This window comes from Elephas maximus, chromosome 11 (assembly GCF_024166365.1).
Source record: "Elephas maximus indicus isolate mEleMax1 chromosome 11, mEleMax1 primary haplotype, whole genome shotgun sequence".
Classification (NCBI taxonomy): domain Eukaryota; kingdom Metazoa; phylum Chordata; class Mammalia; order Proboscidea; family Elephantidae; genus Elephas; species Elephas maximus.
This window is the reverse complement of record NC_064829.1, coordinates 113,015,220-113,039,871: the sequence shown is the minus strand read 5'-3', so window position 1 is coordinate 113,039,871 and position 24,652 is coordinate 113,015,220. Positions and strand designations below refer to the sequence as shown.

The window sequence follows — 24,652 nt, the reverse complement described above, 5'->3', positions numbered from 1 at the left end:
AAATATCTTGCGAGAACATGCTTTGAGACTATGTAAATATCCTGCTCACCCTCTAGGTTTGGCATCCATTGATGATTCTTGCCTGAAATGATTGTTAGTATAAACCAAAACCAAACCCCTTGCCATCAAGTTGATTCCGACCCATAGCGACCCTATAGGACAGAGTAGAACTGCCCTGTAGGGTTTCCAAGGAGAGGCTGGTGGATTTGAACTGCTGACCTTTTGGTTAGCAGCTGTATCACTTAACCACTGCGCCACCACCAAATAGGGATTGTAAAGATGGTGCGGTGGGGACATCACAGACCTCCTCATCTGTCCTCACAAAGGGGAGGAGAAAGAATCAAGATCATCATCAGCCCAAGGATGGCAATTCCTATCAGGTGGAGGTCAAATATACCTCTAATGTCCAACCTCTCTACCAACTGTGACACCAGCAGTCCCTCCCATGGCACACCCTACTTCTCTACTGGGTTCGGTAATTTGTTAAAATGGCCACACAGAACTCACAGATTACTCACAATTATGGGGTTTATGAAGGAAGTAAACGAAACCCACTGCCGTCAAGTTGATTCCAACTCAAAGCGATCTGGTAGGACAGAGTAGAACTGCCCCATAGGGTTTCCAAGGGGCAGCTGCTGGATTTGAACTGCCGACCTTTTGGTTAAGAGCCAAATGCTTAACCACTACGCTACCAGGGCTCCATTAGGGAAATAACAGGTTACAATTCAGGAGCAGGAACGACTCAGGATATGGTCCTTCGATCAGGACAGCTTCTTCTTAGCCATTCCTGAACGCAGGCCTCTCTCTGGCCTTCGGCCCCCAGCTCTGTCTCTGCCCTGCTCAGGCAAGTGTTACAGAGCTCTGTAGCTCCACCAATAGGTGGCCAGAGGCATCCCACTCCACCAGTAAGCCCTGACCCGCAGGCGCTCAGCTCTCTCACTCTGTGGGTCGGCACGTGAGTCGGAATGGACTCGAAGGCAACTGGTATTGGTTAGTACATCCAAAATATTATTTCAACATGTAATCAATATAAAAAATATTAATTAGACTCTTTACATTCTTTTTTTTAATTTGTGTGTGTGTTTTTTTTTTAAATCCCATGTGTGTTTTACACTTCCAGCATATCTCAATTTGCAACAGCCACGTTTCAAGGGCTCAGTAGCCACATGTGGCTCACGGCTAGCATCCTGGATAGGGCTCTCCAGGTTACAGAGTCTCCCACAGTCTGGACCTGGCTGATGCATCCTTGTGGTGTCATTTAACTCATTCCTCTGTCCCCCGAGTTTACTGTAAACTGAGACTTAGGCTGAGAGGCTAGATCAGATTCAGATCTGGGGTTTGTTTCCACCAGAAACTTCCTCTGTGGTGCTGCATTCACGCCTCAGGAGAGACATCCTGGCCTGTCATCTCTCCTTTTGCGACACCAACAGCCATTGATGTTCAATGCCCAGATGCATTAGTTCATTCAAGATTGCACAATGGCAATATTCCCATTTCAAAATGCATTTTACAAAGCATCACATGTGTCTTGGGTTGAATTGGGTCCCCCAAAAGTATGTGTCAACTTGGCTGGGCCATGGTTCCTACTATTGTGTGATTGTCCACCATTTTGTCTTCTGATGGAATTTTCCTATGTGTTATGGATCCTACCTCTGTGACCTTAATGAGGCAGGATTAGAGACAGCAATGTTAATGAGGCAGGACTCAATCTACAAGATTAGGTTGTGTTTTAAGCCAATCTCTTTTGAGATATAAAAGAGAGAAGTGAGCATGGGAACCTCGTACCATCAAGAAAGTAGTGCCAGGAGCAGAGCACGTCCTTTGGACTTGGGGTCCCTGCACTGAGAAGCTCCTACACTGTGGAAGATTGATGACAAGGACCTCCCATCAGAGCTGACAGAGAGAGAAAGCCTTCCCCTGGAGCTGACGTCCTGAATTTGGACTTCTAGCCTACTAGACTGTGAGAGAATAAATTTCTCTTTGTTAAAAACACCCACTTGTGGTATTTCTGTTATAGCAGCACTAGATGACTAAGACAACATGGTTTCCCAAACTCTTTATAAATAAGTCTTTGTATTCTACAACATACTTTTCTGTTTCTTTACGGCTTAAGAGGCATGTTCAAGGTTTAACAAAAAAAAAAAGACTTTAATTTTCAGAAAGTGTAACAAAGTTCAGAAGTTTTCCCAGGTTCATGATGCTTCCCTCGTTTAAGAAGTATGTACTGAGCACCTACTGTGTGCCAGGCGCTGGTCTAGTGCCAAGGGTGCAGCAGTGAACACAACAGACAGAGATCCGCACCCTCCAGGAGCTGGTGTGGAAATAACTCGCTAAACAAACAAAATCATTTCAGGTTATATGTGACCTGATGGAAACGATCAGGATGATGTGTGGAAGAGCTGTAAGTTGGGTGGTCAGGAAAGGCCTTTCTAAGGAGGGAACATTTAAGCTAAGAGCTGAAAGGTGCCACGTGAAGGTGGGTGAGGGTGGGTGTATTAGTTAGCTAGTGTTGCTATAACAGAAGTACAAGTGGATGGCTTTAAAAAACAAAAATTTATTTTCCCCCAGTTTAGGAGGCTAGAAGTCCAAACTCAAGGTGCCAGCTCTAGGGGAAGACTTTCTCTCTCTGTCGAATCTGGGGAAAGGTCCGTGCTCCTTGTTTTCTTGGTGGTCTTCATGTGGTATGGCATTTATCTTCCCCCAACTCCACTTGCTTGCTATGCCTGATCTCTTTTTATATCTCGAAGGTGATTGGCTTAAAACTCGCCCTACACTGATAAAGCCTCTTAACATAACTAAGAAAACCCATTTCCAAATGGGATTATAAACATAGGTATAAACCAAAAAAAACCAAACCCATTGCCACTGAGTTGATTCTGACTCATTGCCACCCTGTAGGACAGAGTAGAACTGCCCCCATAGGGTTTCTAAGGCTGTAATCTTTATGGGAACAGACTGCCATATCTCCCTCCCTTGGAGTGGCTGGTGGGTTAGGATTTACAACATATTTTGGAGGGACACAATTCACTGTGTAACAGTGGGAGTGCCCCAGGCAAACGGGCCAGTAAGTATAAAGGCTGAAAAGTGGGAACAAGAGGGATGGAAAGGAGGCCAGTGTGGCTACAAAGGGTGGTAGATGGGGAGGAAGGAGGAGATAAAGTCTGAGAGGTTGGGGGCGGGGGGGAGGGCAGGCTGTGCAGGGCCTGGTTGGCTGCAGGGAGACTGACTTTTAACATGAATGTGATGGAGCCAAGGTAGAGTTCTGAGTGGGTGAAGGATGTGACCTGACTCAGGTGTTCTCAGGGTCCTTCTGGCTGGTGTGGGGAGCAGACTGTGGGAGGAGGAAGGGGCCAGGAGACAGTGAGGAGGCTGCTGTAATGGTCCAGGTGGGAGGCAGGGGGGATCAGACCAGGGTGGGACCACGGAGGGGGCAGAAGTTAGTGGGTTCTGGATCTATTTGGAAAGCAGAGCCCTCTGTTTTTGCTGATGGATCAGGTGTGGGCAGTGAGATAAAAGAGAAGAATCAAAAATGACTCAAAGATTTTAGTTAATCACCTATGTGGGTGGTGATGCTCTTCCCGAGATGGGTAAGACTGTGGGAGGAGAGGTTTTAGAGTAGAAATCAAGAGTTCAGGTGTGGCCACTTCCAATTTGGGGTACCCATTCAAAATCCAACCAAACCCATTGCCATTGAGTTGATTCCAACTCATAGAGACCTCCTAAGGCAGAATAGAACTGCCCCATAGGTTTTCCAAGGAGCAGCTGGTGGACTTGAACTGCCAACTTTTTTTTTTTTAATTTATTGTGCTTTAAGTGAAAGTTTACAAATCTAGTCAGTCTCTTATACAAAAAGTTATACACATCTTGCTATGTTCACTTAGCTGCTCTCCCCCTAATGAGAGAGTACACTCCTCCTTTCTACCCTGTATTCCCTGTGTCATTCAGCCAGCTCCGGTCCCCCTCTGCCTTCTCAGCTCCCCTTCAGACAGGAGCTGCCCACATAGTCTCATGTGTCTACTTGAGCCAAGAAGCTCACTCTCCACCAGTATCAGTTTCTATCCCATAGTCCAGTCCAATCCCTGTCTGAAGAACTGGCTTCAGAGATGGTTCCTGTCTTGGGCTAACAGAAGGTCTGGGGACCATGACCTCCAGGGTCCCTCTAGTCTCAGTCAGACCATTAAGCCTGGTCTTTTTATGAGAATTTGAGGTCTGCATCCCACTGCTCTCCTGCTCCCTCAGGGCTTCTCTGTTGTGCTCCCTGTCAGGAACTGCCAACCTTTTGGTTAGCAGATGAACTCTTAACCACTGTGCCACCAGGGTGCCCAGTAAACATCCACAAAGAAATGCCAGCTAAGGTTTCGGCTGTCAGTCTGGATTCCGGGGAGCAGCCAGGGCTGGGGATGTAGACTTGGCGGTCACTGATGTAGGATGACATTCAGAGCCTTGGGCCTCGATAATGTCACCACGGAAAGTGTATTCTCAAGAAGGGGATACAGGACCAAACGCTGGGGTCTCCCAGCCTTTAGGGGTCTGGACGAGAAAGGGGCTGCAGCAAAGGAAAAAGACAACAGTCAGAGAAGAAGGTATTTTCAAAAGAAGAGGTTGAGCAAACGGGTGATGCCAAAGAGAGAACGGCAAATCCCAAGATCAGAGTCCAGGAGTGAATGGAGGGGTCGGGTCCCAGCTCCTGTGGAGGGGTGGGCTTCTGAGAGGGGCAGTGTCACACTACATCACACAGGAGGGGAGGGGGGTCGGTGGGTGAGGGTAGAGGGTGAGCTGTTCCTGTGTGACTGTGTCTCTGCGCTGTGGTTTCTACAGCCCTTCATGATTTGCAAAGCATGTTACTCATTTAGAAAGCATTTTGCAAAGCTCTCGGCTTTTTTACAAAGCACTTTTTAGAGCCAGAAAATTTTGTTTCTGTTCACACCCCGAAGCCGCATTTTTCAAACTGCATGTCGCAACCCTTCTGCAGGTCATTAAATTAATAACAGCACCTTTAAAAATGAAATAAAACACTGCAGAGCGTGTTGCATCGTAAAAGTCAGAATTGGGTCATGAATTGTGTGTTTTGGTGACGTGTCTGTGTGTTTTCTGAGTCATATTGTAAAATACATTCTTACTGCAAGTCATGACTAGAAATGCTTGAGAGCCTCTTGCAAAAGTGTGTAGGAAATCAGCACAAGAATCTCCAATGAAAGTGTTGTCTGTAAAATGCAAATTTGGAAACAACCTAAATGTCCATCATCAGAATAGACAAAGTGATACATTTCTTGAAAAGGAATACTATACAGCAGTGAAAATGGATGTGTCTGGTCTACATATTCAAATCAACATGGAGAGACGTTGAAAACATACAGTGGAGTGAAAAAGGCAAGTTTCAGATTATATTAGCAATTCCCTAAATTTGAAAAAGTTCAACCAGAGTGCTCCTTAGGAAGCAAGGATGGTGAGACTTCATCTCATGTAGTTTGGACATGTTATCAGGAGGGACCAGTCCCTGGAGAAGGACATCATGTTTGGTAAAATACAGGATCAGCAGAAAAGAGGAAGACCCGCAATGAGGTGGACTGACACAGTGGCTGCAACGATGGGCTCGAGCATAGCAACAATTGTGAGGGTGGTACAGGACTGGGCAGCGTGTTGTTCTTTTGTACGAGTCAGAATCGACTGGACAGCACCTAACAACAAATTTAAAAAATGCGTAGGATGATACTGTATATTGTTTGTGAAGAACAGTCACTGTAAGCATTTGTTAATTCTGGGTGGTGTGGACATGAGCGGTTGTTCCCAGTTGATAGTCAGAGGCCTCCGCTCTGCCAGATGTCATTGAATTATTTGGTTGCTGGAAATTGTGGCGGAGGTACATGAAAGGGATCTCTCCTTCAGTGGCATCACTAGGGGAGTACAGGGGTGCGGACTGTACTGGGTGACACTATCAGAGGGGGTCACACCCAAATGGCTGTCTAAAAAATTTTTGTGCGGTATGTCAGCAGAAATTTATTATTTTTTATAAAAAATCCCTGTAGTTAGTTGTAACAACAAAAACATTTTTCGTAAGCCCAGCTTACATGTATCGGTCTACCTACAAGGCCAAAACTCTATGCTAACTTACTTTTTGAACCTTCTAACGCGCTCTGGTCAGAGCCGTCACTGTCACTCAACCACAGTGACACTTGGAATCACGTGGTTTTGTCTCTATGCGCTACAGGCACATGCTGTTGTTTTCCTTGCTGTGAGTGTTTTTAATAGTTGCTGATATTGTCAAATTTTCTGGTGTTTTAGCTACAGTATTGTGATAATTAGTATTCATGAACTTATATCAATAACTTTGTTGAGAATAGAGTAGTAAAGGAAAAGTAGGAGTGATATATGGGAGTTACGATTTACAAGTATCATTAGTACAAATACATTACTAAGGATTCCATATGATCTGGTACAGGAGTGGGGCTGATGCCTCTGGTCTTGGGGCTGACGTGGTGGAGTGTATCAGTCAACGTACCAGGAGAACACGGCCCCCCGCCCCCCAAAAAAACCAAACCCGTTGCCATGAGTCGATTCGGACCCATATTGAATCCACAGGACAGAGTAGAACTGCCCCGTAGGGTTCTCAAGAAGGAGCTGGCGGATTTGAACTGCCAACCTTTTGGTTAGCAGCCGAGCTCTTAACCACTGTGCCACCAGGGCCCTGAACACTCCCCAGGCAAACTGAATAAGCTGAGAAGAGTTTAACAAAGGAGGTGTTTACAAAGCTAAGAGTTCCTGGGTGGTGCAAACAGTTAAGAGGTCAGCTACTAACTGAAAGGTTGACAGTTCGAATCCACCCAGACGTGCCTCAAAAGAAAGGCCTGGAGATCTACTTCCAGAAGGTCAGAAGCAGTTCTACTCTGAAACACATGGGGTCGCCATTAGCTGGAATCCACTCTGGGACAACTGGTTTGGGTTTGCTTCATTGTTTATAAAGCTATGGGCAGGGTGTACAGAGCACTGGTGGTGCAGTGGTTAAGTGCTCGGCTGCTAACCAAAAGGTTGGCAGTTCAAACCCACCAGCTGCTCCAAGGGAGAAAGACATGGCAGTTTGCTTCCATAAAGATTTACAGCCATGGAAGCCCTATGGGGCAGTTCTACTCTGTCCTGTAGGGTCCTGATGAGTCAGACTCAACTGGACAGCAACAGGTTTGGTTTACGGGTTGGGCAAGGTATGGGCGTGGGGGCAGTCCTCTGGAGTTAACAGTGGCTGGGAGCGTTTCCACCAGGAGGGAAGAGCAGTGTCCTAGCCCTGAGATAGAAGGGGCTGTGTGGAGAGGAGGTCCCTGCAGGACCTCTGAGCTAGGGGCCGGTCAGCACAGGGGAGAAGCCAAGGAGGTGAAAACAGCTCCATTCTCCTCTTCCCTGATCCCAGTTGGCCGGACCCCACCGGCAGCCAGAGCACGGAGACTAGACCTAGACCACTGGGGCATCAAGGAGGGGGAAGGGTGGAGAGCGGGCCTGGAGGGGCACACTGGGGTGGCATTGGGAGAGGGTGTGCGATGTCTTTTTGCCAGTTGTGACAAAGGTACCAACTTGCATCAGTTCTACGAGGCACCTTTTGTGCCTTGTACCATCTCTGAAATGGAATGCATCTTACAGTGGGTGGCGACTCAGCTCTGTTGAAACGCAGCGTTTCAGTATCTTAGTGGTCGGTACACCCTTACCCGTGCCCACTGGTGTCAGCCTTGGCGCTGGTGTTGTGATTCTGGACTCTCCCGTCCTTATGGGAAGCCCACAGGTATTTTCAGAAGAGCGCTGAGTCGCCTGCCACCCGCTGACCCCCCCTTCCCGCCCCCAGGCCATGGACAGCCAGAAGCAGTTCACGGGACCAGAAATCCAGTTCCTGCTTTCCTGCTCTGAAGCGGACGAGAACGAGATGATCAACTGCGACGAGTTTGCTAACCGCTTCGAGGAGCCAGCCCGCGACATCGGCTTCAACGTGGCCGTGCTGCTGACCAACCTGTCGGAGCACGTGCCACACGACCCGCGCCTGCGCAACTTCCTCGAGCTGGCCGAGAGCATCCTCGAGTACTTCCGACCCTACCTGGGACGCATCGAGATCATGGGCGCCTCGCGCCGCATCGAGCGGATCTACTTCGAGATCTCAGAGACCAACCGCGCCCAGTGGGAGATGCCCCAGGTCAGCCGGCCCGCGCACGTGCATGCTTGCTCCGCGGGGCTTCCGTGTGCCTGGGTATGCCCGTGCCCACGCCTTGCACGCCTGGAGTCCACATAGGGCTGTGCACACCTTGCACATCTGCCCGCAGGTCCTGCTGGACCCTGGCTGCACCCAGGCAAGGCCCATGTTCACCCCTTTGCACCCATGCATGGGCCCTGCTGTACCCTCACACACCCCTGGCCCACTCATGTCCCCCTCTTGCAGAGTCTGCCCACGCAGGAATGCAGCACACCCAGTGTGCCCTCACTGTAGCTTTTTGCATGGCACACCTACCCTTTGCACACTCACCGTGTGAGCTCTGGCGTGCTCTGGTAGCTCTGGGGCAATGACACCCACACTCTCACATACCTGAGCCTACTTTGCTTGCCCTCCCAGCAGCCCTGGTGTTCCCTCTGTTGGTCCTGGCCTACTCCTTTTGCACCCTCCCATTGTGGGCTCTGGTGTGCTCTAGTATGCTGGTCCACCCCTCGCCAGTTATCCCATGTGCTCTTAAATGCCCTCTGAGGTCCTAGCACACCACGTCCACCCCACTTGTTCTGGTCCCACATGTGGATGCATGTCTCTTCCACACTCCTCTGAGGTTGTCAGCGTGCCCTCCTGCAGGGCTGGCACACCATGTGACTGATCACTCCTTACTCATCAACCCCCACACACCCAGGCCTGCCCTTACTGGAGCTCTGGCACACCCATAATCACCCCTGCACACTTGACCACTCTCACGCTTATCCACAGGGCCCCCACGTGCCTGTGCCCTGTCTCAACTCCCTCACGTGCTCAGCCCACAACACCCCCACACACTTCCCACTAGAGTGTACACACGTGGCCCTGGCACACCCCCAGCCCAGTGCCCACACAGAGATTGTGGCTTCCACCCCCCACCCTGGCACCCCCCACATGCCCCTTACACACCCTCAGCCCTGCACCACTGCCCTGGCAGCCCTCATGTTACACTGGCCTTGCACGCCAAGCCTGTGTGCCCCTCAAGCTCACACTTCTCCTTGGTTCCTCACAGGTCCCCAGCACCTGCACTTGCATCCTGCTTGCTCTTGCACATCCCGTCCCATCTTCCACTTGTAGCCCAGCAGGCCTGCGTGCCTCCTCAATAGCCGGGCCCTGGTGTCTCCTCTTCAGTGCTCATGTCCCACACTGAGTCCTGCCCTCATTTTCCAGGGCCTCTTATATACTGTCTCCTGAGTCCCCCTTGCACGCTTACGCCCCCCTCACACACAGGGACCCTATGACTGGCAGGCCCCTCCCATATTCCAGCCCCTTTATGGCCCAGGCTCTCTCATGCCTGCCCATGTACCCATGTCCACCATACACACTAAGCCCCAAGAGTCCCACCCTTCCGACATCCTCCTGTGCCATCACACCCTCCTCACAGCTGACTCTCCCTCAGTCCCTAGGGCCCCTGCACGTACTCCACAGGAACTCTCAAGTTCTGGCACACTTGTGTCCCTTGGGGCATCTTTGTACACTCACCCTGCATCTGGCCCACACGTGACTGCACCATCCTTGCACCCGGAATGTCTACACACACCTGCATCAGCCATTCAACACGGGTCTGTCACACTCACTTCTTGTACGCGCTGTAGGAGTTTGCTGCCACCTCCACTCTTTCCCCTCATGTGCTCCCCACAGACCCGCTCTTTCCCTTAGTGTTGTTCCTCCAAACACCTACGTCCCCCTGCTCACTCCTTCTGGTCCCCGCTTCCCAGTGCTTATCAAGCATCCACGGATGCCCATATACACCCCGGCCGTCATGCAGCCAGATAATAGCAATAATAGCCAGCGCTATGTGGAACTCGGAGCCCTGGTGGCACAGTGGTTAAGAGCTTGGCTGCGAACCAAAAGGTCAGCAGTTTGAATCCACCAGGCGCTCCATGGAAACTCTATGGGGCAGTTCTACTCTGTCCTACAGGGTGGCTATGAGTCACAATTGACTCGTTGGCAACGGTTTTTTTTATGTGGTATTTATTAGGTGCCAGCCGCTGTTCTAACATCCAACTCAGCCCCTAGTAGCTCATTTCATCTATAACTCAGGTCCTACATTATCCCCCTGGGCACATGACTCTCTGGGCCTCCATTTCCTTATCTGTACAATGGGCATGATGTAGTTCCTACTCTGTAGGGTTGTTTGTAAGGATTAAAATGAATTAAGATCTATAAAACACTGGGTGGTACAGGGCCTGGCCTTACTGAAGTGCTTAGAATGCCTACCAAACAAAACACCAAACCACTGCTGTCAAATCCATTCTGACTCACAGCGACCCTATAGGACAGAGTAGAGCTGCCCCATAGGGTTTCCAAGGCTGTGAGCTTTACAGAAGCAAACCACCACATCTTTCTCCCTTGGCGCAGCTGGTGGGCTCCAACCGCAACGTTTCAGTTAGCAGCCGAGTGCTTAACCACTGTGCCACCAGGGCTCCTTAGAATGCCTAGGGTGAGCGCTACATAGGTTTGCTAGTTACACTCTTAGCAGCAACAATGCTTTTAGCACTGCCCATCCCCACGGGAACGCTTGTCGCTGCCGCTATGGTCGCTGTGGTTCCAAGCCCCCCGCCCCCGCCCGCAGGTGAAGGAGTCGAAGCGCCAGTTCATCTTCGACGTGGTGAACGAGGGCGGCGAGTCCGAGAAGATGGAGCTGTTCGTGAGCTTCTGTGAGGACACCATCTTCGAGATGCAGATCGCGGCGCAGATCTCGGAGCCCGAGGGCGAGCTCGAGGAGGTCGAGGACGAGGGCGCGGCCGAGGCGGGCGTCGAGGGCGCGGAGGCGGGCGCGGCGGGGCCCGAGGGCGCAGCGGGGCCGGTGGCGGGCGTGCGCGCGCGGGTGGCGGCGGCGGCCAGCAGGGCCCTGCGCGGCCTCAGCTACCGCGGCCTGCGGCGGCGCGTGCGGCGACTGCGGCGACTGACGGCGCGCGAGGCGGCCACGGCGGCGGCCGGGCTGCTGGCGGCGGCGGCGACGCGCGCGGGGGCGGCGGGCGCCGGGGCGGCGGCGGGCGCGCTGCGCCTGCTCTGGGGCTCGCTGTTCGGCGGCGGCCTCGTGGAGGGTGCCAAGAAGGTGACGGTGACGGAGCTCCTGGCCGGCATGCCCGACCCCACGGGCGACGAGGTGCACGGAGAGCAGCCGGCCGGGGCCGGAGACGACGCGGACGGCGAGGGCGCGGGCGAGGGCGCCGGCGACGCGGCAGAGGGCGCTGAGGACGAGGAGGCGGCGGCGCGCGAGGCCGGGCCCGGCGGCACCGACGGGACGGTGGCTGTGGCCGACGGGGGGCCCTTCCGGCCGGAAGGGGCCGGCGGCCTCGGGGACATGGGCGACACGACGCCAGCCGAGCCGCCCACGCCGGAGGGCTCCCCCATCCTAAAGAGGAAGCTGGGGGTGAGAGTGCGGGTGGGGCTTTCTGGATCTTGGAGAGAAATTGGGGGTGGGGGAGGGAGGAAGAGAGACTAAGAGATGGGGGTTGGAGATGAACGTAATGGACGCGAAGAGCCTGAGAGAGAGGAACAGAGACAGAGGAGGAGAAAGACAGAGACACTCAGAGAAAGACAGGGGTAAGAGACACACAGACAAAGAGACTCAGAGATGGAGACCCGGAGAAAGGACTCAATGATCAGGTAGTGCTTCTGGGAGAGGAAGATACCTAGAGAGAGCAGAGACCAAGACAGAGGGAAAACGGACCAAGAAATAAAAGCTCACAAGACAGGGTCAGTGACGCTAGGAGAGACAAACCTTCAGAGATACTCATGGTCATGGGGAATTAAGTCTGTGTGCGCGCGTGTGCGCGTGTGCAGGCACAACACCAAAGCTTCCCAGGCCTTTGGTTTGGGTAGTCAAGGTGTTGGGATGCTCTGGGGATGGGGGGAGACAGCTCCCCTTGGAGTCGGCCTGACCCTGTGCGGCGTTTTGGTCAAAACGCTGACCCTTGCTGAGCCTCAGTTTCCGCTCTGTAAAATGGAAATCATAATCCCTCTTGCATCGGGAGTGGGGGACTGTGAAGCTTAGGTTGCTCAGGGAAATGAACAGAAAGGGAGACAGAGGGGAACAGTAGGTCAGCATTGAGAAATGCTTGGGGTGGGGGCTCGAAGGCCCTGATGCTTGCCCTGCCCCCAGGTGGACGGAGAGGAGGAGGAGCTGCCTCCAGAGCCGGAGCCTGAGCCGGAGCCTGAGAAAGCCGAGTGAGTGGCCTTGGGACCTATGGGGCCCAGCCCCTATCACTGCCTCCCTCCTGGACAGGGAGCCCCTTGAGGTCAGGGCCAGAGGCTGTCCTGGTCACCCTGTGTCCTCAGCACCCAGCCCGGTGCTGCTGAGGACATAGTGACTTTTCACATGAAAGAGACTAGAAAAATGAGTGCTCCCCACTTACCCCAGGCCTTTGTATGTGCTCTCCCCGCCACCTGGAACACCATCTCTAATGCTTCACCTTAGTCTCCTGCATCCTTTCCTTCCTGGCTTACACACCTCCTCCAGGAAGCCCACCTTGACATCCCCTCTGAGATGAAGAGATGTCTCCTCTGGTCTCCTACAACCCCCTGACCACTCTAGGCTGTCACTGCCTGGTGACAGGTCTGCCTCCCTAGCTGGACTGCAGAGGCCCATGAAAACAGAGCCTGGGGCTGTCTTATCACCTAAGTCCCCAGCACCATCCAGTCCTGCACCTGATGTGGGATGAGTCCCTAGTGAATGGTTTTGAATGAATGAATGAACGCATTGCCTGGACACCTCCTGACCTCTCTGTGTGTCACACCCTGCAGTGCCGAGAATGGGGAGAAAGAAGAAGTCCCCGAACCCCCACCAGAGCCCCCCAAGAAGACAGCACCCCCCACACCCCCACCAAAGAAGGAGGAAGCCAAGGGTGGGGGCATGGAATTCTGGGGAGAACTGGAAGTGCAGAGGGTGAAATTCTTGGTGAGGACCCAACAGGGACAGGCTGAAACTTCCTCTCCCAGGGAGACCCCGGCATTTACACCCACCTCCTTCCCCTCCCCACCCTGTTCTTGAGCTGCACCTGTGCCAGGTGTATCTCTGGGAAGAACCCAGGCTGGGGAGAGGGCAGAGGTGTCCCCAGCCAGGACCTGGGCACATGGCAGCATTTTCAGGTGGTCGTCTCTTGGCTTTTCACCTGCTCATGACCCTCATTCCAGCCTCCACGCCTTTGCTCATCCGGGCCCGCCTGCCTAGATCTCCCACCCTGTCCTCTGTCTGCAGCTAAATCCAGCTGAGGCCATGGCTCTGGGCCTCCCACCATGGCCAGGTTCTTGGCTCTCAGCCTTCTGGTCTAAGCTGCTATGGCAGCCCCAGCTCCTCTATGGGCGCTGGTGAGGTGGGAGTTGAGCTCTCACGGTACCTGGGGAAGAACTCTCCTCCTCATCGAAGGCAAGAAGAGAGGGAGTTTGGAAGGGTAGGGCCCAGGACTCGGTCTGCCTGTCTTCTCTCCTGGCCCAGTCTGACATGAACTTGTTGGGCAGAAAGTGGTTCAGTGGGGATTCATAGGAAGAATGAGGGATGGAGGGAAAGGGAGAGAGAAAAAGGGGAAAGGAGAAATGGAAGATGTTTCCTGCCTGAGGTAGGTAACCTCCTGCGGGAAGCAGCATAGCAGTGGTTGAGAGTATGGACTGAGACCCTGACTGCCTGAGTCCAAATCTCAGGTCTGCCACTTTCCTGCTCTCTGACCTTGGGCAAGACACCCCACCTCCCCGAGACTCAGTTTCATCGTCTGTAAAATGGGGCAGTACATAGTAGTACCCACTTTATAGGATTGTAGTGAGAATTAAACAAACTCGTGTATATAAAGGAGGCCCTGGTGGCACAGTGGTTAAGATCTAGGCTGCTAACCAAATGGTTGGCAGTTCAAATCCACCAGCTGCTCCTTGAGAACAGTATAGAGCAGTTCTACTCTGTCCTGTGTGAATTGGAATTGACAGCAACAGGTTTTGTTTGGGTTTTGGATGTACATAAAGGAGTCCCTGAGTGGTGCGTACAGTTAGTACACTTGGCCACTAGCCAAAAGGTTGGAGGTTTGAGTCCACCCAAAGACACCTCGGAAGAAAGACCTGTTGATCTACTTCCAAAAAATCAGCCATTGAAAACCCTGTGGACCAAAGTTCTACTCTGACACACATAGGGTTTCCATGAGTCAGAATCGGCTCGACAATGACTGGTATGTATATAAAGCACTTAACTCAGGTCTTGGTATACAGTACCAAAACCAAACCAAACCTGTTGCCGTCGAGTCGATTCTGACTCATAGTGACCCTACAGGACAATGTAGAACTGCTGCCCCACAGAGTTTCCAAGGAGTGCCTGGTGGATTCGAACTGCCAACCTTTTGGTTAGCAGCCATAGCACTTAACCACTGCACCACCAGGGTTTCCTGGTATACAGTAAGCACTCAATAAATAGGAGGTTGTGGGACCGGGAGTTGAGGACCCAGGTGATTTGATTGTGGGTGAATGATGGGCTGAATTCTGGGTGGTGAGCTCTTTCTCTCTCTCTCCTTGTCTTAGAACTACCTCTCTCGGAATTTTTACACCCTGCGGTTCCTTGCCCTCTTCTTGGCATTTGCCATCAACTTCATCTTGCTGTTTTATAAGGTGCTGGTCATGAGAAAAGGTCCCTCTTACCCAGGCCGTGGGGTGGGAGGTTCAGCCCCCAACAAGCTCCCAGGGCCCCTACAGTGAAGGGACAGATGTTGGGCAGGGTTCCCAGGAGGGTTTGGGCTGGAGACCTGGATCCTGGAACCCCCATGGGGGTGATGTGGGTATCCGGGTTCATCTGGGGCAGATGCGCAAGCACCTGTGAGGGTCAAGCATTGAACTGGATGTGGGTTCCTGTGCCACTGGATACGCAACCCCATCTCTCTGTGACACCCACTCATTCAGTTAAACTGCTTTGCTTTGTTTTTACTTAAGCTAAAGAGAAATTTGTAGGGAAGAGGAAATGGGCATCTCACAGAATGGAAGGAAAAGGGTTAAGAACCTGGCCTCCGAAAGACCAAGGAGCACTTGGGGTCATGCCAGGGATCTAGATCACAATACACGGGCTCTTGGGGTCATGCCAATGACCGAGATAACAGGGCAGAAGCATAATAAGAGAGTGATTGAAACATGGATACTGTGGGATCCAACCCTGGCTCCACAAGCCACTCCTGCATGATAATAGGCAAATTGCTTAACCTCCTTGTGCCGCAGTTTCCTTATCTATGAAATGGGGGTAATAACAGTATCTACTGCTTGGAGTTGTGGGGATTTAAAGAAGATGAATATGTGTAAAGCAGTTAAAACAGTACCTGGCATGTGGAAAGTGCTGTATAAATGTTAGCTGCTATCATCAGTAGTGGTAATAGTAGTGGTCAGTCTCTTTAGGGCTTCACTATCAAGACAAATCAACTCTACCTCTTTTCAATCCTCCTGTCACTCAATTCAATACTCAAACTCCCAGGACAGAGTCTGATTTGCTAGCTAGAGTCCTAGGCCCGCCCCTTGATCTTGATTGACAGTCCCATCAAGACTGGGTCTGATGGGAACCCTGTCCACTCTCTTTGATGGAAGCTGTTAATTTTGTTAGTGGGTTCTGAGGATGGCAACGCAGATGTCAAGGGAGTCCCTGCCTGACTGACCTCTGCCCCCAATTCAGGTCTCAGACTCCCCACCAGGGGAGGATGACATGGAGGGCTCAGCAGCAGGGGACCTGACAGGCGCGGGTTCTGGCGGAGGCTCCGGCTGGGGCTCAGGGGCCGGTGAGGAGGCAGAGGGCGACGAGGATGAGAACATGGTGTACTACTTCCTGGAGGAGAGCACGGGCTACATGGAGCCTGCCCTGCGTTGTCTGAGCCTGCTGCATACCCTGGTAGCCTTTCTCTGCATCATTGGCTACAACTGCCTCAAGGTGGGCCACGAGCAAAGTTCTGGGGTGGGAGCTAGAGGGGAGACCCCGTGCAGAGGCTGGAATCCAGGAGCCTGAGGCTGGGGTCAGGAAGGGCTGGGGCTCTGACGGGGGAGACCCGAGGCCAGGAGGGCTGAGAAACTGTGTGCACAACTGGGTCATCAAGAAGGACGACATTCCACCTGGGAACTGATGTGGGTCCTAGCGGAGGAGATGGGGTCCTAGACAACCCGGCCCGTGCCCTGTGCACATCAGGATGTTAAGTTCTCGATAGAGACGCAGATTTTTAATTGGAAACGCCGATTTTGTGCGTGTTGGTCAGTTGGGGAGTCAAGATCTGTGGGGTCTCAGAACATGGGTGCTAACGGTGGAGGGGGGTGGCCCTGACATTAGACGTGCTTGAGTCTTGTGATGCCTCATAGGTGTGTTATGACAGCTTCAGTTTGGGTGCCGTGAGGTTTGTTGTAGCGAATGTTGACACTTCTATTGAATGAACAGCTCTCTTTCAGCCTACAACTTTTGCATATGCTGTTCCCTATGTCTGGAAGGCTTTGCCTCATTTCCACGCCCTTTTGCCCCCCTCTGTTTTATTCATCCTTGAGATCCGAGTTCAGACCTCTCTCCCTTGGGAAGCCCCAGGCAGCATTAGGCACGTCCTCTGGGCTCCAACACCCCCTTCTCCTGCCCTTGGCTGTCCCTCCCCTCTGCCCGCTCCTCCCCCTGCCGGCCCCACCCCTCTGCCCGCTCCTCTCCACCCTGGCCCTAGGGCTCTGGGAATGCTACTCAGATGTGGGGCCTCACAGGCTCCAGCACCATCCCGTGGTTTATGCAGAGGCTGTGGTCTCACTGAGGTGCCCGCCCCCAACCTCTTATCCCTGCCCCACAATCTAGGTGCCCCTGGTGATCTTTAAGCGGGAGAAGGAGCTGGCCCGGAAGCTGGAGTTTGACGGCCTCTACATCACGGAGCAGCCTGAGGATGACGACGTGAAGGGGCAGTGGGACCGACTGGTGCTCAACACGCCGTATGACTCAGTCCCCACCTCTGGAAGGACAGGGGGATGGGGCTCGGTTTCCCCTCCAGCCCGGGCCTGGGCCTCAGAAACTGGAGCTCCAGTCACTGCTGGGCCTTAACTCGTTTCTTCCCAAGCCTTAGCCCTTGTCTCCATAAAATAGACACACTTCCCTGACATTAAATACCACAGGGGTGCTGGTGACACCTGGAGATTCCTGGGCCCCAGCCATGGAGATTCCGGTTCAGTGAGTCTAGGGTGGGGCCGGTAAACCCATTGCCGTCCAGTCTATTCCGACTCATGGTGACCTATAGGACAGAGTAGAACTGCTCCTACGGTTTCCAAGGAGCAGTTGGTGGGCTCAAACTGCCGACCTTTTTGGTTAGCAGCAGAGTTCTTAACCACTGGGCCACCACGGTCTTAAATCTTCACACACACACTCCTCCAAACACACACGCACACACACACCAGATGCTAGGGCATCAACTCATCAGTCTGAAAACTGGTGAATAAGGGGCAAGAATCATCAAACAAAATGTTTAAAAGTTAAATAAAGCAGTGTGAGAACGCACACCACCTCACTGGAGCGGGGGACAGGGCCAGACCATCGACTCGGAGCCCCCCCCCACCTCACATGCGAAAACCTCCCCACGAAAACCTCCCCACGAAAACCTCCCCACGAGAGTAGTTCTGCTGTCCATCCACACATCCTGGCTCTGAACACAAGCCCCCTGCCTCGCTTGAGCTCCACCCAAGGTGATGGGGGGGGTCATGGTTGACCTCGGCTGAGCTTCACCTGGTGTGGGGTGTTTAGAGCCTGACCCTGAGTGAGATGAGCCCCCAGTGTGCAGAGCTCCTGGGGAAACAAGCATTGGAACCAAGGCTCTGTACTAAAGAAAGGAATTTCCAATCATCCAGGCCTGGCTGGGGCTCCTGTCCCTTTCCCTCTGACACCTCGCGGTTTCTCTCTCGGCAGGTCTTTCCCCAGCAACTACTGGGACAAGTTTGTGAAGCGGAAGGTGAGTGATCGTAGATGGGGACATGGAAGCTTCCCAAGCTGGGTCCCTTCCCCCTGCCAGGCCACCCAAGCACTGCCAAGCACTTGCTGTGTGACCTTGAGTAAGGGTTTTGCCTTCTCTGAGAAGGGTCTGCTTCCCCACCTGAAATGGACACGATAATCACACCCCTCTCAGATGAGCTCACACGTGTAAGGTGCATAGCATGGTGCCTAGCACAGAGTACCAAAAAACCCAAACGCATTGCTGTCCAGTCGATTCCAACTCTTAGCAGCCCTATAAGGACAGAGTAGAACTGCCCTATAGGGTCTCCAAGGAACGGCTGGTGGGTTCAAACTGCCGACCTTTTGGTTAGCAGCCACGATCTTAACCACTACACCACGAGGGCTCCTGGCACAGAGTAACTGCTCAATAAATATTAGTTATGTATTCAAAAATTAAACATAGAATTAATTACCTTGCGATCTAGCTACTGCAATCCTAGGTATACACCCGAGAGAACTGATAACAGCAACTCAGACAAATCATTGTGTATGACTGTTCACAGCAGCGCTAGTTACAATAGCCAAAGGTAGAAAAAACCCAAGTGTCCATCAGCAGATGGATGGATAAGCAAAATGCAGTATATACGTGCAATGGAATATTAGTCGGCCTTAAAAAGGGATTAAGTCCTGATACGTGCTACCGTGTGGACGAACCTTGAAAACATTTTAGTGAAAGCAGGCAGGTCCTAAAGGCCACATGTTGCGTGGTTCCATTTCTATGGACACCTCCAGGATAAGGAAATCCACAGGACCAATACGGTTGGCGGTTGCCAAGGGCTAGGAGGGAGGGGTAATGAGGAGTGACTGCTTATTTTCTGGGCTTTTATTTTGGGATGATGACAATGTTTCAGAACCAGATAGAGGTGGCATTTGTACCACATTGCTAATGTCCTGAATGCCATGGGATTGTTCACTTTAAAATGGCTAATTTTGTGTTATGTGAATTTCACCTGAAAAAAAAGACTCGTGAGGGAGGAAATGAGGCATACGCTCCAAGTGCACAGACTCTGCAGCCGGATTGCCTGCTTTTCTACTCCGAGCTGTGTCGACCTTCTGTGCCTCAGTTTCCCTCATTTTCAGAGTGGGTTGTTGTGAAGATACTACACAAGTAGTAGCTGGCACACAGGAAAACACTAGGTAACTGTTGGCTGTTACCATCATTCATTCATTCAACAAATATTTATTGAGCACCTACTGTGTGCCAAGAACTGTTTTAGGGACCGGGGACCCAGCATTGAGCAAATCAGTGATTCTGATGTTCACGTTGGAAAGCCAGATGGTAAACACATTTCTAATGTTCAGGCGGTGGTAGGTGTTGTAGAAAAAAACTGAGCAGTGAAGAGCGATGGAGAGTGTGTCGTGTAGGTCAGGAGGGGCGGCTATTTTCTGTAGGGTGGTCAGGAAAGGTTGTGCTATTTAACAAGGAGGTGAAGGAGTGAGCCAGGTGGAAATCTGGGGCAAAATAGCCCTCGGCAGAACAGATAGTGCAAAGACCCTGAGGCAGGAATGTGTTTGAGGAACTGGCATATTTGAGGAACTGTGAGGAGGCCTCTGGGCTGGAGCAGAGTGATTGAGGGGGCAAGTGGAAGGAAGTGACCTCAGAGAAGTGACAGTGGCTGAATTATATAGGCTTCCTTGTCTGCTAGTTGTCAGTCAGCCTCCAGCTCATGGCAACCCCAAACACAACAGAATGAAACACTGCCTGGTCCTGAGCCATCACATTTCCACGACTGGTTGCAGATCAGACCTTGGTGGTCCATAAAGTTTTTATTGGCTGATTTTTTGAAAGTAGATCAAAAGGCCTTCCTTCGTAGTCCGTCTCGGTCTGGAAGCTCTGCTGAAACCGGGTCAACATCCTAGCACCATGCAAGGCCCCGCTGGCAGAAGGGTGGTGGCTAGCTAGCATCAGGTGCATTGGGCTGGAGTCAAACCTGGGCCTCCTGCATGCAAGGCAAGAATTCTACTACTGAACGGCCACAGCACCTCACTTCCTTGTCTGTCTGCCTAAAAATCATAAGTTATCCGCACTACTTTGGCCAGTGAAGGTCACTTTTGGACCCTCCCCTTGAGGACCTTGGAGAAAGCTCTGATCCCTTCTCCCCAGAAAAAAATGCATCCCCAATTTCCCACACAAAGCTCAAGGTGTCCCCAGAAGCCCTTAAGCAGGCCGTGACCCCTCGCCCCCGGCCATGCCCGCACTGCCACGGTTCTCCTCCGCAGGTCCTGGACAAGCATGGTGACATCTACGGGCGGGAGCGGATTGCCGAGCTACTGGGCATGGACCTGGCCACACTGGAGATCACCGCCCACAACGAGCGGAAGCCCAAGCCACCGCCAGGGCTGCTCACCTGGTGAGCCGGGCGGCCCTGCTGCGCAGGCCTGGAAGCCAGGGGAGGTGGCCAGGTCTGACTCCCGGGCATCTGGTTATCACCCCCCATGCAGGCTCATGTCCATTGATGTCAAGTACCAGATCTGGAAGTTCGGGGTCATCTTCACAGACAATGTGAGGAGAAGCCCATGGTGGGGAGGGCTCTGGGGGTTGGGGGGCTCTAGCCCCAGGTGTGCCTGACCAAGGAATGACTTCTGGGCCCCTGTCTACCTCTGATCCCAGGGTACCTCATGGCCCCCTAGACTCCTCATGTCCCAGAGTGCTCCCTGTCCCCCAGAACATCCTCCGACTCCCCCAGAGTGTTCTTGAATTCCCAGACTGCTTCCTTCAGCAGAGGGCCCCCCAGCTCCCCACAGGATGCTGTCTCCCTCAGAGTGGGTCAGCAGCCCAGGGTGCTCCTGAGCCTCCAAATGCTCCCCAGCCAGAGACAGCTCCCTGACCCCAGAGCACCCTAATCCTCTCAAATGCACCCTGACCTCGAGTGTCCCAGATTGTGTCCTTTCCTGGGCGTATACCCCAGAGGCATGAAAACAGGAACTCAGAACAAATCCTTGCACACAAGTGTTCACAGCAGCAATTTTCACAATAGCCAAAACAGTGGAAACAGCCCAGAGGCCCATCTACAGATGGGTGGGTAAACAAATTGCGGTTTATCCCTACAATGAGATACTATCCAGCCATAAAAAAAAATGAAGTCCCAATACATCTGCAACAGGGATGAACCTCAAAAACGTTATGCTAAGTGAAGAAAACCAAACCCATTGCTGTCGAGTCAATTCCGACTCACAGTTGCCCTACAGGACAGAGTAGACCTGCCCCATAGCGTTTTCAAGGAGCAGCTGGTGGATTTGAACTCCTGACCTTTTGGTTAGCAGCTGAGCTCTTAACCACTGCACCACCAGAGTTCCCTAGTACCAACCAATAAAGGTAAACCAAAACCAAACCTGTTGCTGTCAAGTTGATTCCAGCTCATAGTGACCCCATACGGCAGAGTAAAGTGAAAGAAGCCAGTCCCCAAAGGTCACACAGTGATTTCGTTTCTATATACTACCCAGGTAGGCAAATCCCTAATGAGAGATCCAGAATGTCAGGCCCATTGACCCTCCTGAGTGGGGCCTGGCACCCAGAAGGCTCCCCGCCTGGCCCTGCGTGCTCCCTGACTCTGACCTTTGTGTCCCCAGTCCTTTCTGTACCTGGGCTGGTACATGGTGATGTCGCTTCTGGGCCACTACAACAACTTCTTCTTCGCCGCCCACCTCCTGGACATCGCCATGGGGGTCAAGACACTGCGCACTATTCTCTCCTCAGTCACCCACAATGGGAAACAGGTGTGGACGGGATCTGGGTGAGGATGGAGGGCTGGACCAGGGGTGTGGGCTGGCAGGGATGAGGCGGCAGGCTTGACCGGGTGGAGGGGTGAAGGCCAGGGGCTGAGGACTGGCCAGGGCACTGGTGAGGGGTAAGGCTTGGCAGGCGAACTGAGCCTGGGACAAGTGTGGGAAGTAAGGCCCAGGGGATGAGGGCCAAGTGGGCTGAAGCAGGATAAGGGCTGGCAAGACTGGGCACGGGAGAGGGGTAAGCTGAGTGTGGTGCTGCCCTGCCCCCTTCCTGTCCCAGCTGGTGATGACCGTGGGGCTCCTGGCAGTGGTGGTCTACCTGTACACCGTGGTGGCCTTTAACTTCTTCCGCAAATTCTACAACAAGAGTGAGGACGAGGACGAGCCCGACATGAAGTGCGACGACATGATGACGGTGAGCCCCCCGCCCCCCATGCTCCTGGGCAACTTTCTGACCCTCCCGGGTCCTTAGTTTTCCCATCAGTAAAGTGGGCTCATAATAGGACTTACCTCATAGACTTGGGAGGCTCGAATGAACTGATAGATGTAAAGTACTTTGAACAGCGCCAGGCACATAAAACCGAAAAACAAACCTGTTGCCATCGAGTTGATTCCGACTCACAGCGACCCTACAGGACAGAGTAGAACTGCCCCATAGGGTTTCCAAGTTCCAAGTGGATTCCAGCTGCCAACCTTTTGGTTAGCAGCCGAGCTCTTAACCACTACGCCACCAGGGCTCCTCAGGCACGTAAGTGTTCAATAAATGTTAGCTGGAGTCCCTGGTTGGTGCAAACGGTTAACATGCTCAGCTGCTAATGGAAAGGTTGGCAGTTCAAGTCCACCCAGAGATACCTTGGAAGAAAGGCCTGGTGATTTACTTCTGAAAAATCACCCATTGAAGACCCTACGGAGCACAGCTCTGCTCTGACACACACGGGGTCGCCGTGAGTCGGAATCGACTTGATGGGAACTTGTTACTGGTTAAATGTTAGCCATTGTTTTAATATTATTTGAGTTTTTAAAAAATATTAGTATTGGAAAGGTATTCTAGCAGAGTGCCTGGCCCCTACGAGCCGTGCGAGCTGTGTAATTTGGGGCAGGCGACACAGCCTTCCTATGCCTTTGTTTCCTTTCTGTAAAATGGGTGTGTAATGCTAGAGCCTACCTCATGGGGTTGGTTTTAGGTCTAAATGGTCCTCCCTGATCATCTGAGGAATAAAAGTCTTAGAATAATGCCAGCCATATATTGAGGATTATGTAGATGTTAGCTACCATCCTCATTATCTTTAAAAGTTTCACCCAAAGTCCCAGCATGCAATGCATACTTATATTTTCATTTCTATTCTGCTAATGGTGGTCACAACCCCAGTCGGGGTCCTGGTGGTACAGTGGTTAAGCATTTGGCTGCTAACCAAAAGGTCGGCAATTCAAATCCATCAGCCACTCCTTGGAAACCTGTGGGGCAGTTCTACCCTGTTCCACAGGATTGCCATGAGTCGGAATCAACTCGAAGGCAACGGGTTTAGTTTTGGTTTTTTAGTGGCCTGGGTTACAGTTGAAAGGATCATTTCAGAGGATTGTCTCAGAAGGGGTCCTGTACTCTGGCTTAGGGGCCCCTGCTCTCAGGACTAAGCCGGGCTCCTAACCTGGCATTTGAGCCCCTGCTCGACTGGGTCTTGCCTGCCCACAGCCTTGCTCCCACCGCAGTCCCTGCCCTCAGCTTTTACCCAAGACAAGCTGGGTTCTCTTACTTCTGGGGGACACAGAGAGAACAAGTGTGGTGTCTTTCCCAAGTGCCAGGCAGACCATGGCTCCCTTCTGCTCAGAACCTTCTCCTGGCTCTTCAGTACCCTCTGATTAAAATCCAATCCCCTCACCGTGGCTCACAAGGCCTGGTAGGAGCTGGCCCTATCTGAGTGTAACCACAGTCCTTCTTGCTGTATGATCTCTGACCACCTGGCCCTCTTTCAGTTCCCCTAATGCCATGAGTTTCCTCCCGACTTAGGCTCTTTGCACCCAATGTTAACTCTGCCCCCCCCCAAGCCTGACACACACACAACCCTTTACTTGACCTTTCAACTCAAATGCCGCCTCCTACAGGAAGCCCTGCAGGGACAGGGCCTGCAGAGCTCTGCGACTAGGCCCCACCTCCTCTTTCTCCTGGCTCTGGCTCACACGGGCTCTATTTTCCAGCCTCTCTGAACCTCTTTCAGTTCCTCACAGCAGCAAAATTTATTCCTCCCTCCCCAGTGGTGATGTAGCACGTGGTTTTCTCTGCCTGGAACACTGTTTCCCACCTCCCCCTCACCTAACACCTCCTTCAAGGCTCAGCTCACACGTGTCTCCTCTTCCAGGAAGCCTCCTCTGATCATCCAGGCTGGGTCATCACGGCGCCTCCACTGGGCGCTCAAAGCTTTTTGCGCCTTCCCTATTCCAGCCCCGACCCCTCCGCGCGCACCTCACCCGTCCCGCCCCGACCTTCCGCCGGCTCCTCCCCTGTCCGGCCCCGACCCCTCTGCTTGCACCTCCTTTGTCCCGGCCCGACCCTGACTCCCGACCGGCACCCTCCGCCCGCGCGCCCTGGCGTCCCGCCCCGACCCTCTGCCCGCGCCTCCCCTGTCGGGCCCGATCCCTCTGCTTGCGCCTCCTCTGTCCCGGCCCGACGCCTCCTCTCGCGCCTCCCGCGTCCCGGCCCGACCCCTGTGCTTTCCCTGGGATAGCCCCGACCGCTTCTGGGCTATCACATGACAGGGCCCAAGGCTGTCTCG

At 52.7% G+C, this 24,652-nt stretch overlaps 1 protein-coding gene across 1 annotated transcript in view; it reads left to right on the top strand.

Annotated features, from left to right (window-relative positions):
* RYR1 (ryanodine receptor 1) overlaps positions 1-24,652 on the top strand; it is a 134,879-nt gene that overhangs the window by 108,303 nt on the left and 1,924 nt on the right. The window contains exons 90-101 of the mRNA XM_049900695.1: positions 7,826-8,167; positions 10,782-11,585; positions 12,318-12,382; positions 12,959-13,112; positions 14,711-14,797; positions 15,840-16,091; positions 16,980-17,110; positions 18,075-18,117; positions 20,379-20,509; positions 20,601-20,661; positions 21,729-21,875; positions 22,165-22,299. Of these exons, the coding sequence (XP_049756652.1) occupies positions 7,826-8,167; positions 10,782-11,585; positions 12,318-12,382; positions 12,959-13,112; positions 14,711-14,797; positions 15,840-16,091; positions 16,980-17,110; positions 18,075-18,117; positions 20,379-20,509; positions 20,601-20,661; positions 21,729-21,875; positions 22,165-22,299 (2,352 nt within the window). The remainder of the gene's footprint in view (positions 1-7,825; positions 8,168-10,781; positions 11,586-12,317; positions 12,383-12,958; positions 13,113-14,710; positions 14,798-15,839; positions 16,092-16,979; positions 17,111-18,074; positions 18,118-20,378; positions 20,510-20,600; positions 20,662-21,728; positions 21,876-22,164; positions 22,300-24,652) is intronic.